Raw genomic sequence first — 13,681 nt, forward strand, 5'->3', positions numbered from 1 at the left:
AGATTAAAAGCAATCTTCATCACAACTTTATTTTTATTGGAGTGGCCGGTTTCGATTCTATTTAAGAACCATCTTCAAACTCTGAAAAAACATATTATTAGATAGAGGGATCGTTATAATAGTAAGTATATATAACAAAATGTAGAACTAATAAATAAATATACCCAGAACGGTGGGTTATCTCCGTGGTGCAAGTTGCGTCGACCCTCGACGCTGGAATAACTGCTAATCGAACTAGTTTTTTTTCCGCTTATTGAATTTCGATTCCCCCCTAGCCAATCAGAAAGACGCCTATGACTAGATAAGCACAAGAAGTAGATTAAAAAGTTAGTTAATTTACATCGTAACATCATTATATATGATATTTTGGATATTATTTGAAGAACAGCTATGGGTCGAAAGTTTTCTACTAGATTCCTGTTTCCTTTATGTATATACAACGGTTTACTTTCAATGAACTCACTTTTATTTGAATTTTTTCCTTCACCCTCTCGATCTTTTGAAGTTCTATTATTTTGAACTCTCTGCTCCCTTCAGTTTCAGATTACGAGGAGTCGACTGTACCAGCAACTTGAGCGGTCTGTTCTAAATGGCATGCGAATGTTGGCTGCTCTCGTGGTTGCCTTGGTGATACTGTGTTTACAAATGGAAGACGTAAATTTGACGGAATGGAAGTAGTAGATGAGCAGTGGAAAAGTGGTGTTGTGGGACGTCTTTCAAATGCATTGCAGAGCGATGACAAAAGACACAGGAAAAAGGCACTGGAAGAAATTTCGAAGGAGATGTTATGTGAGCGATCAGAAATTAGAAACAATCTTGTTCCAATATTGAAAATGTGTCTTCGATGTTTTTCTGACAAAGCAGAAGTTTGTCGAGAAGCAGCAGTCCGCATAGTTACCGAGGCAGTGCAGTTAATACCTAATGTCGATGAACATATTATATCCTATATATTACCGGTGTTACTGCAACGAATTGGGGATAAGGAAATAAATGAGCCGTCAGAAGAAGTGAGGTTAAGTTTAGTGATTTTGTTACGCAGTGTCATTGTTAAATGTTCTGACAAGTTAGTACCTTTCATCGAGGATGTAATAACTATTCTTTCTCGTACCATTCCTGATCCATATCCAAAAATCAAAAAAGAAAGTTGTGATTGTGCTACTGAGTTGTCAAAGTTGGTCCCACAACATGTTCACGAACACACGGAGCTTTTAATAAAGCCACTTCTCCAGAATTTCTTGTTTCAGCAATACCGGATTAGATCTGCTGCCATATTTACAGTAGGTAGGTGCAAGTGAACAATCTTGAGTTCTAGTAAAACTAAAGCTGTATTTAGGACCATCCATGGTTTGCAGTGCTGTGTTTAGTTCTTTCAATATTGCGGTGTATATTCGCATCCAAGAAGATAACTGCTCAGGGTTTGATGTCAACGAATGCAGTGCAGTTTTTAAAACGTGCCTCAGGTTTACACTTGGGTCATTCCATGCCAAGTGGTCTAAACCTTCCCACCATCATGTCTCCAATTTTCTTCAAATTTTATGTGTAGCACTAGTCAAGTGCTAAATTAAGTTTCTCAAGATTTCAAGCCTCTAGCTGCAATACTTGCTGATCTACACCCCCTTGTCTGAAGGGTAGTAAGTTCGCATGCGCGCGACATCAGACAAAATGCCATTTTTGGGGTCTCATAAAATTGAAACCAATTCATAAGAATGGTTAGTAAGATGAGACCCTGTACAGTTTTTTGTGCTGATTCAAACGAAATTAATTATAAGATTACTGATGCAAAATCCGGTCAAACAAGTCGACTCAAAGTGTACCCCTAATTCTGTCGTGACTTAATGCGACAAATTTTGACCAATATTCAGACTGCAATAATTTCCTTGCAGATAAAGATATGGACTTGAACTTTTTACCAAGTCTTATCTTTGTGCTGGACATAATACAGCTGGATTTCCAACTACCCAGGCTTTATAGTCGCCTTGCAAAATCTCTTCAAATTTGGCAGTGTCAGCGCAAATGGCTTTATTTACCAAAGTTCAAAGCCCATTACTACAAAATAGTCAGCCTGGATTTAATTGTGAATAGTATCATCTGAAAGAGAAACTCTTGCTCTACAAGATGGATATATTTTTCTTTTGCAACGCTTCCATTAAGTGCTTATTTACTCAGGTCAAAGTATCTTATATTTTGTGTGCGCAGTGCCCTGCGTTGGTCCATGATGGCTGAGCCATTACTGGTTATCACAATAAAACCAGCATCCCCATCGCCATAGGGGCCACGCCCGATAGCCATGCAGTAACAGCCACGGGTGGGTATCTTTACTGCAGGTTCCCAAGCCTGATTACAGGGTGTCTTTACCACAGGATCCCAAGCCTGATTGTGGGTTTCTTTATGCAGGTTCCCAAGCCTGTCTTCCTCAGTTACTTCATCATTCTGGAAGCATCGTTGATTTGCAAGAGAATGCTTTCAGGAAAACTGTATTGCCGACCAGATGATGTCACTGATGGAGCTGGAATAACACCAATGATAAGTTGTTCTGGAATCCAGCAAGTATCACGTCTTAAGGGCCAATAAAATGAACTTGCAGGACCATGAGGATGCATAAAGCTTATGAAAGCATCTTTCTGTTCGACTGAGATTTCAACGATGTTTCCAATCCACCATTTCTTTTCATAAATGCAAGCAACATACTGCCCAGGCTGAAGATCCATGACTTGAACTACTACTTCAGCAGCACTAATTTTGGCCAAAAAAGATGTCGCATCATTAGAAACTCTACTGACCTTAATTGTCGTCATATCAATGGGCAAAAAATGGTGGTTTTCTCTTGTGCCAGCTAGAGTGTGCCCTTGCAGGAATCTTTCTTCTTGAGAAGCTTTTTCTTCTTCAACTTCCTCTTTGCTGATGAAAAAGAATTTGATTCCATTGATATTATCATTGCAGAAGTTGAAAAGATCTTTGGGTGTTAGAATCTGGTTTTCATATGGACGTTGCAAACTTGCTCTTGCTGCCAACCGTTTTGTTGTGCCTCCAATGCCATCACAAGGCGACTTTCCATGGCTTGTTCCAAAGAAATTCCATTCTGCTGTTATTTCAAAATCTTCTTTGTGATAGCATAAGTTGAGAAAATTCTTGAAATTCTTATATTGTGCAGCTGAACCATCACTGAAGTAGTGGATGTGGCTTATTTTGGAAAATTGCATCTTCAGGTAATTGATTACTTTTCCAATGTAAACATGGACAGTAATCGTATCGTGTCGAAGGCAGTCACTAATAACACAAAGATTCACACATTGCACCTCTTCGTTTTCACAGTAGTAGACTACAAATGGATGAACTGTTGCTTGACTGTTTTCCCAGTGAAAGCCTTGCACTGCATCTTGAACAATAAATGAATAGTTTTCAGCAAAATCCATTAGTATTATGAATTCGCCTTCTTTCAAATCAGTTTTGAGAGCTTTCAGGTGCTGGCTTTGATGCTTGGCAATGTAGTGATGACAAGACAGGTTCCAAATTTTTGCTGCAATATCTTCAACATACTCTTCTGTTGAAAGCTGCTTTGTTTCTAAAGTATCCCTGTCGGTATGAATCCATTGTTTGTACTCAATCAGTTCTTCAGGGTCATTATCTTCAAAATATGTTGCAATAACTGCTTCTACACCTTCTGGACCAGGGCAGTTTTCACAACGATGAAGCATACAATCCTTGTTTTCCAAGCTGCAAACAGCTTTGCTAAGAATTTCCTTGTAGTCTTCATTGATTGATGCACCAGTGAGCATAAGCTTGACATTTTGGTGTATTGTACAGACACAAACTGAGTGCATTCCAGCAGAGCCAACTGTAACACACCATTTTGGTCTAAGCTCGCAAAACTTTGAGAAGCCAATTTCTGGTCCATTTTGCTTCTGATAAGACACGTACATTTCCTTCAAATTGCAAAGCAACAACCGCTTTTGCTTGTACACCTTTGTTCCTGAAATTCTCACAGGCACACAGTCTTTCTTCCCTGGACAAAGTCTGCTGAATTCGTCATCTTGAAAAAAGTCATGTACTTTCTGGACAACTTCATCTGAAAGCTTCCTTCCTTGCCGATTTGCTGGAAAAGCTAGAACACCTTGCTCATTCTTCAGTTTTCTCGCTTGCTTTACCATTCTTTCTGATACATTAAATGCTGTTGTCGTATCTTTAATTGTCCAGCTTCTTGGAACCAAGGTCAATATTTGAACTTTTGTCCTACGATTTGACACTTTACATTTTCTTTCAACTCTTCTATAAGATTATCAAGATCTGCACAATTATTGCATGGGCGACTTTTACTTGAACTTGGCTGTTCATCGTAATTGATTCCTACAGCAGCAGCAATTTGATTCCCAATTAAACTTTGTGCATCCAAGATCTTTCTTTTTGCATAGCTTTGCTTATCTCTTTTACTTAGTTGTCTTCTTTTCAATGGTGAAGCACCAATAAATGATAAACTTTTGTTGATGGCTGGTTCAGTTTCATCCGTTGTGAAATCTTGTTCAGATTGGGTTGATAGTGATGATGAATCTTCTAGCTTTTGGTTCAGTGCCGACATGCAGCGAGGGCAAAGCTTCTGACCAGGTTTTATATCAATCACTTCTTTTTCTTTAACAGGCAAAGTTTGGCAGCTGTTTCATTATCAAGCAGTCTAAGTCCAGCTTTTACATTGTGATTCCTCTTCTTGAATGGATTGCAACATTTCTTTTGCATCGCTTGATATTCATGTAGGAAGAGGGGCTTCATGGTGGAAGCAAATGATGGAATTTTCGTCAAGTTTGGCTTCTGAACGCGAAACAAGCAATTTCTGGTCACATTCTGTGAAATCACTAAACGCTTTGAATCCAGTCTTCTTAGCATAGAAGATAACATGGCACTTCGATGCAGCAGCATCTTTTCCAATTGAACAGGGGGCCAACGATTCTTCTTCTTCATTAACTTCTGACATCTCTCACTGGCCAATCACTGAATAAAACACGAATGAAATATCCAATTATATCAGTAATTCTAAGCGACTATTAAGATTCAAATTCCTAGAAATGAAGAAAAATTAGTGCATCGCGCATACAAAATATAACAACTTTGATGTGAGTTAATGAGTACTTAATGGTCGCGTTGCAAAAAAAAACAAATGTCAGTCTTGTAGAGCAAGAGTTTCTCTTTTAGGTGATACTATTCACAAGCAGATTCAGGCCAACTATTTTTTAGTAATTGGCTTGAAACTTTGGTAAATTTTACCGTTTGTGCTGACACTGCCTAATTTGAAGAGATACTGCAGGGCGACCATATGGCCTGGATCATTGCAAATCCGGCTGCATTATGTCTAGCACAAGCATGAAGCTTGGCCAAAAGTTCAAGTCCATATCTTCAACTGCAAGGAAATCATTGCAGTCTTAATATTGGTCAAAAATTTGTCGCGTTGTGTCACGACAAATTTTGAAGTATACTTTGAGTCGAGTTATTTGACCGGGGTTTGCATGAGTAATGTTATACATAATTTCGTTGGAATCAGCAAAAAAAACTGTACAGGGTCGCATCTTACTAACCATTCTTATGAATTAGTTTCGATTTTATTAGACTCCAAATATGACATTTTTTTTATGTTGCATGCACACGGACTAAGTACACTTCAGACAAGGGGGTCTAGATCAGCAGCTATTGCAGCTAGAGGCCTGAAATCTTGGGAAACTTACTTCAACACTTGACTAAAGCTACAGTTAAAATTTGACGAAAATTGGAGACCATGATGGTGGGAACTTTTTTTCAGTTTTAGACCACTTGGTGTGGAATGACCCACTTGTTAATAATATGACTGTGCTGATACAATATTTTTTATGTTCATATTCTTAAGTTGGATTTGAAGTTGCAAAGTATAAACACACAGCAGTGTTATTCATAATTGAGTTAATGATTTGCTTCTACAGAAAGGCACTTGCATTTCATTTTGTGAATAATTGTTTGTTTACAACACTACTAAAGATGACAATTACTGAGTGATGCTTGGGGTCAAGTTGTGTGGCGTGGTTTGGGTATAAAGGAACATGGAACATCATTTATAAGGTTAATGGCTTATTATCATGGTACAGTTTTCCTGACAATTCTTCATGTGTTAGCAATGTGACCTAGAATGATTCTACTACATTTTCAAGTATGGTGATCCTTTCTTATCATAATAATAAAACTGAGTTTGAACTATACCCAAATTATGGGGGGAATTTGTGTATAAGTATACTACTAAGTAAAACAGACTATTATGCTACGAATACCCCAAAAAAGAGTAGGTCCATGAAATCAACAATGTACAGATCTCAATGTTTCCAAAAAGTTTGATGAAAATTAATAACATGAGTTACATGTCAGGATAAACAGATAAGTCTACTTCATGTCATGCAAGAAAATTTAAAATATTTTCCAATAAAATAAGGTGCAAAAAACACATTGTCCTAAATCAATCCATTTGATGTCGGTTGTCTCTGGAAAAATGTAGCAGTGAACACCCCCTAGCATTTGGATAAAAGCTTCACTGATTATTTGTTTTGCTTGTGTGGTTTTTACACTGTTACCTTTGCCGCACACCCGTTCACTACCTTACCACATTCATTTTGGTAATGCACTGAAACCCTTGATCATATTATTATTTTTGAATTTGAGTTAATTCTTGTAATACAACCAAGGCTTCACATAACTAGGCCTAACAAAGACCACCTTAGTGTTTTGTATGGAACGTTGAATTTTTTTAGCAGCATTGTACATATTTTTATTACTTCTCTGGCATTATCAAGATCACTTGAGTCATATCTGGCTGTTCTTTTCTTGACGTATACATGTGGCATGACCTCACCTACAGTTATACCCAAATTACTCTACATTCATAAACTATAATTTTTTAACAAACCGTTTGTGATATATTACTAATTTTTATTAAAATTGTGTTGAAAACGTATGTAGACCTAGTTTGAATTAGGGTACTGTATCACAGCTGGTTTGTTAGCAAAATATTTTCAACTATAATTGTTGGTCTTCATTGCATTGTTAAGAAAAACATACATTTATTTCAAAAATGACATTATCACTGGGACCAACACAAAGTACTGACACCATATTATAGCCATCTGAGAAATCTAGAACATATATCAAATTTGAATATTTAGAAAGATTAAAATTACCCCATTAGGCTACCTCAACTGACCCTACAATGATTTGACTGTGCAGTTACCATTTGCTATTATGATCCAGACATTAAGAGTTCATGTGAGTAAAGTGCCTGTAATAGTCATTATCTTGGCATTTTTGTGGTTTACAGGACACGTATATGTAGATACAGAAAGGCTTACGCACTATAATAAAGGTTGTTAGTTTTTGCTGAAAATTTTTGCAACTTATCCATATCCATCAGCTAGGATATTTTATTTTTTTAGTATGCTGTAAAGGCATTGTGATCACTGGTAACTACGAAGTTTGGTTAGAGTCTCATAGTGGCCAACTCACATTATCATTTGGATACAGGTCCATTCACCAACTTTTTAGATGCATTTTGAAAGTTAGAAACTAAAAAAATGAATGTCATTGAAGACATAGTTATATTATTTTCATAAAGTGTATTTATCTGACGGTTATACGTTACAGGTACTGTGATTCGTTATGGCAAGAGTAAATGTATAGAGACTGTGGCTGTGCCACTGGCAGAGCGTCTCTTTGATTCAGTGCCAGCTGTACGCCGAGCTGTCACCCAGGTCGTGGCAGACTGGCTGTGCAACCTACCAGATCGTTATTCATTTTTTCATCGTTTGGTACCTCTAGTCTTAACAAGGTAAGGTTCACATACATTTAAAGGTAAGATTCCAGAATTAGTTTCAGTTGCCAATATCAAACCTCCCTTTATAGCATCAGCTAAATAGAGAGAGGGGGGGGGGGGGGGGGGGGGGGAGGAGATAGAGTGTGTTTGTGTGTGTGTGTGTGTGTGTGTGTGTGTGTGTGTGTGTGTGTGTGAGAGAGATAGAGAGAGAGAGAATCTGACATTTGTACATAATCAATACGGAAAAGAAGCTAAGAATTGAAAACTGTAGCTGGAACTTTCTGATTTCTGATTGCTTGTGCAAGTGGAGTAGTGGTTTGTTTTAGAGAAAGCTTTGAACGTGTATGAATGCATTGTCTTATGGTGATATGGATTGCTAAAACCTTCTTGAGTTTTCAGCTGCATCAGGTGATTAAAATCTCATGAGCTTTCGACTGAGCTCTCCTCAGCCATTGTCAGATGCATGCAAAATGAATGCTTGTTGGTGTGACCTCACTGTTATGTAGCGACTCTCCTGGCTGTGACATCATTGGTGCTCTCTTCCTTGCCAACTGCAGTGATGTTTTCATCCCTTGTCCACCACGTCCACTTCAACCTTGTGATGGCAGAGTCCCAGGCTGTGCTGAGCTGCAAACTGCCATCCTTGTTGATGGTGTTTTCAGATTTTTTTATTTCTGCTACTTCTTTTGTGATGCGACCCTATAATCCTTGACATTTTCACTGGAAAACCAGTGGGCACCTCAGCCACAGTGTGTATAGGGAACCTACACACACACACACATCCGGCACAAAAATGTGTTGTTCTGAACACCCTCATCCACCGTGCTAAAGTCGTCTCAGGCGGTGGAAATTTGCACTAGAACTAGAACTACGCCACATCCAGAAAGTCTTCCACGAAAACGTTTACGATCACCACAATGCATTACAGGCTCCTTCTGGTGAGACAGGCAGGAAAAACACCACCAAAGAAGAGAACAAGTGACTAGTATTTTCACCTATGTCAAGAAAGGTTAACCAGCTCCTGAAGAGGCACATCTTCTCACCAGTGTTAAGACCCCCAGCAAAAATATGACAGCTCTTGAGGCCTGTGTGGACAATCTAGGGCTTGGAATGCCTGGAGTTTACAAAATACCATGTCAGTGTGGCTACTACTACGTCGGCCAAACAGTATGCATTGCGGAGCAATGTCAGATGGAACACGAGAGGTGCTTACAACTGTGCTAGCTTGAAAAATCAGCCATAGCAGAACACGCTTCAGAAAATCAACATCGAATTCTATTTGAAGAAACATCTGTCATTTTGAAGATGAAGGGATTTTGGGATAGCATCATAAAAGAAGCAGTAGAAATAAAAATATCTGAAAACATCATCAACAGGGATGGTCGTTGGCAGCATGGCATGGGCCTGGCCATCGTGAGATTGAAGCAGGCATAATGGATGCGGGACGAAAACATTACCACAGTTGGTGAGGAAGAGAGCACCAGTGACATCACAACCAGCAGCACTGCTGTATAATGGTGAGGCCGCAATGACATGGCAGTCGTTTACCATTTGACAATGGCCGAGTAGAGCTCGGTCGAAAGCTCGTGGAATTTGAACCGCCTGATGCAAATGGAAGTCTGAGAAGATTTTATTAAGCTTTAAGAGCATTGTGCACAAATTTCCTAAGGATTACTTGGTAACAACATACATCTTCATTTTTCCAGCTAGTGATTGTCAGAGCAGTGTCTTACAACTGGAGGGGAGATCAGTGTAATGTGTTTGTAAGGGTGTTGTAAGAATGGTGTTAGAAAATTGGTCCAAGAAACAAGTGAGTTGATCTACTTAAGGTGTTAGTCTCTCAAAGATCGCCTGTAACTATTCCTTTAATCCGTGAGCAATGATAAAGTGCATCAGAAAGATGGTAATTATCCTGCCAAGATGAAACTGGTAAGAGCTTGCATACATTGGCCACCTCTTTTATGTATCTGCGACATAGGGGTTGGAGCTAAAGTGGTGCACTTACACTGTGTGTTGATGTTGGTAATTAGTTGCTGCTGGTTATAGGCAATCAGGTAATAATATAGGGTAGTGAATGAAAATTCCTTAATCTAATGATATAATTAAAATTTTCCTCCCTTAATTATCTGAATAATTTCTTTTACCTCATCATACTGTGTTTTAATCTCTCCTTCATCTTCAAAGCAAGTTGGCATAAAAATTCATACTGTTGTGTTAGGGGTTGACTTCTTGTCTATGATAATGCATCTTGTCTATGATAATGCATTCACAGTGCTATTCATAATACCTTATCATCTTCATATTTTCTTATTCATTATTAAACCTACTCTTGCATTACCCCTGTTGTGTAATTAACTTTCACTAATACTCACTATATCTATCTTTAACCGTCCATTTCCCCTTTTTAAATTCGCTGACCTACCTACCCAGTTATGGAGTCTAACATTCCCTGCTCTGAACCACAAAATATCAGCCACCACCCCCAGTGATAACATCCTCCTGAGCAGTCCCTACCCAGAGATCCAACTGTGGGGGACAACTTTACCTCCAGTATATTTTAGTGAAGAGGATGCCATTATCATTAAGCCATACAGTAGAGATATATGCCCTTGGGAAAAATAACATATATAATTTCCCCTTGTTTTTAGCTGTTAGCAGTACCAGCACAACAAGGCCATGTTGGCTAATGTTGCAAGGTCAGATCAGTCAGTCATACAGACTGTTGCTGCTGAAACAACCGAAAAAGCTGCTGCCACTCTTCAGGAACCACAAGATTGTGTGGCCTCTCCACAGATTCCCCTCTATTGTGGTCACACCTATGTTACAAATATCTGTATCGTTAAGGCACAGAAGCCTCCCTTTCTTGACATGGTCCAATGTTCATGAAGGGTGGGGGTTGAGGAGGGTGTTAAAATTATTTTGCTAAAGTGTATGACAGGAAGCAAATTGCAGATTATCTGAGGAAAAGTCACCTTGAAATACTTATGCCTGTAGACAAACATGTGGAACGTTAGTGAATAAAATTAAAAAAATACACACAAAATGCTTTAGACAGTAATTTGCCAGACATAGTGTTGAGGAATAGGAATGAGCCATTGTCATGCAGTAGCCATGTTGGAATTTGTTTTGAAATAAGAATTTCCTCACAGTTTAAACAAACTGAAAGCCATGTTGACAAACAATAGCAGAGCAAATCTGGAATGAGCTTAAGGAGAGCGATGCAAATAGTATTTAATGAATTATATAGTAAAATTTTTCCTAACTGATTTTGGGAGGTAAAAATGAAGTTTCTGTGTTACCTGAAGTTATTAAACTGATCTATACAGTCACCCGGTGCTTATACTGGGACCAAAATGGAAAATGACTAGTTGAAGGCCAAAATGTTGAAGTTATACTCCTGCAGATGTTTATACAGTTTTTCTTTTCATTCATAGTTCAAATGCCAAACTAACAGCCCTTGATTCAAGTGATCACAAGTAGAAATTCAACTAAAACTGTTCAGTAGAAAAAGGGCTACTGTACCTGACGAGATACCTATACAACTATATACAGATTATGTGAAAGAGCTTGTTTCCCTTCTGGGAGTAGTTGATTGTTGGTTGCTGGAGCAATAAAGTGTTACAAGCAATTGGAGAAAGATTTAGATCATTCCTGTTTTCAAGAAAAGTCATCACATATATGTACATAATTACAGGCTTATATTGCTGTGGTCAATCTGTTGTCTCCCCATGTTTTATGACTGTCTTGAAAAACAAAAATTACCTCTGTGGGAAACAACATTTATTCCACAACTGTGATTTTTGAAGTAGACCTCACTCTGTTCATCAGTGACACTGAAAAGGCAATTGATAATGATGCCTAGGTTGATGCCATGCTCCTCGAGTTACACATGGCATTTGATACATTTTCACATCGCTACCTAGTGAACAAAATGAGAGTTTATGTGATACTGGACCAGCTCATTGTTGGTTTCTAGATTTCCTAGCAGACAGGAATCAACACATTGTTAAATGACTAAAATCATAAGATGGGAAATAGCTTTGGGAGTTTTCTAATGGAGTATTATAGGATTGTTACTATTCAGGATGTTTATAGTAGCTCATTTTGCCACAGATTCATTTAGTAAGTGAGAAAGTACCATAGAGGTGCTCAACAAACTTCAGTGGCAGACAGTACAAGAGGGGCTTTGTAAATCACAGAGAGATTATGTTCATGAAAGTCATTCTTCCCACACACCATTCATTAATTGAACTGGAAAGGGGAGAAAATGATAGTGATACCCCAAGTATTGAAAAACTTGCATCTCTCTATTCATGAGACTCAGTGGGTAGTTAACAACAGTTCCTTGCCAACCAGAAGGCATTCAAAATGATTCCAACCTGTGAACTAGGAACAAAACACGAGCTTAAAGAATATTGGTCCAAACTTCCTGGCAGATTAAAACTGTGTGCTAGACCAGGACGGTTCCAACCTAAGACCTTTGCCTTTCATGGGCAAGTGCTCCGCTAGCTCACAGATCTACTTCCACCAGTACCTCATCTCCTACCTTCCAAACTTCACAGAAGTTCTCCCACAAGACTTGTGGGACTAGCACTCCTGGAAGGAAGGATATAACAGCGGCAAGCTGTGAGGATGGGTCATAAGTCATTCTGGGTAGCTCAGTTGGTAGAGCACTTGCCCACAGATGTCAGAGACCCCAGGTTAGAGTTCTGGTCCGCCACACAGTTTTAATCTACAAGGAAGTTTCACATCAGCACACATTTTGCTAAAGAGTGAATATTCATTCTGGAAAGTTGGACCAGCTTTGTGCTTGTTCTGAAGACACAAATACAATGCAGCATGTGGTTCCTGAAGAGGGGCAGCAGCCTTTTCAGTAGTTGCAAGGGCAACAGTCTGGATGATTGACTGATCTGGCCTTGTAACAATAACCAAAACGGCCTTGCTGTGCTGGTACTGCGAACGGCTGAAAGCAAGGGGAAACTACAGCCGTAATTTTTCCCGAGGGCATGCAGCTTTACTGTATGATTACATGATGATGGCGTCCTCTTGGGTAAAATATTCCGGAGGTAAAATAGTCCCCCATTCGGATCTCCGGGCGGGGACTACTCAAGAGGATGTCGTTATCAGGAGAAAGAAAACTGGCGTTCTACGGATCGGAGCATGGAATGTCAGATCCCTTAATCGGGCAGGTAGGTTAGAAAATTTAAAAAGGGAAATGGATAGGTTGAAGTTAGATATAGTGGGAATTAGTGAAGTTCGGGTGCAGGAGGAACAAGACTTCTGGTCAGGTGACTACAGGGTTATAAACACAAAATCAAATAGGGGTAATGCAGGAGTAGGTTTAATAATGAATAGGAAAATAGGAATGCGAGTAAGCTACTACAAACAGCATAGTGAACGCATTATTGTGGCCAAGATAGATACGAAGCCCACGCCTACTACAGTAGTACAAGTTTATATGCCAACTAGCTCTGCAGATGACGAAGAAATTGAAGAAATGTATGATGAAATAAAAGAAATTATTCAGATTGTGAAGGGAGACGAAAATTTAATAGTCATGGGTGACTGGAATTCGAGTGTAGGAAAAGGGAGAGAAGGAAACATAGTAGGTGAATATGGATTGGGGGACAGAAATGAAAGAGGAAGCCGCCTGGTCGAATTTTGCACAGAGCACATCATAATCATAACTAACACTTGGTTTAAGAATCATGAAAGAAGGTTGTATACATGGAAGAACCCTGGAGATACTAAAAGGTTTCAGATAGATTATATAATGGTAAGACAGAGATTTAGGAACCAGGTTTTAAATTGTAAGACATTTCCAGGGGCAGATGTGGACTCTGACCACAATCTATTGGTTATGACCTGTAG

The 13,681-nt window shown here is 38.9% G+C and overlaps 1 protein-coding gene across 2 annotated transcripts in view; it reads left to right on the top strand.

Annotated features, from left to right (window-relative positions):
- The first annotated feature begins 537 nt into the window (after positions 1-537).
- LOC124777746 (dynein axonemal assembly factor 5) overlaps positions 538-13,681 on the top strand; it is a 98,700-nt gene continuing 85,556 nt past the window's right edge. For both annotated transcript variants that reach the window (XM_047253247.1, XM_047253248.1), the window contains exons 1-2: positions 538-1,281; positions 7,642-7,825. In XM_047253247.1, the coding sequence (XP_047109203.1) occupies positions 669-1,281; positions 7,642-7,825 (797 nt within the window). In that variant the 5' untranslated portion in view covers positions 538-668. The remainder of the gene's footprint in view (positions 1,282-7,641; positions 7,826-13,681) is intronic.

Source organism: Schistocerca piceifrons, chromosome 2, assembly GCF_021461385.2.
Source record: "Schistocerca piceifrons isolate TAMUIC-IGC-003096 chromosome 2, iqSchPice1.1, whole genome shotgun sequence".
NCBI lineage: Eukaryota > Metazoa > Arthropoda > Insecta > Orthoptera > Acrididae > Schistocerca > Schistocerca piceifrons.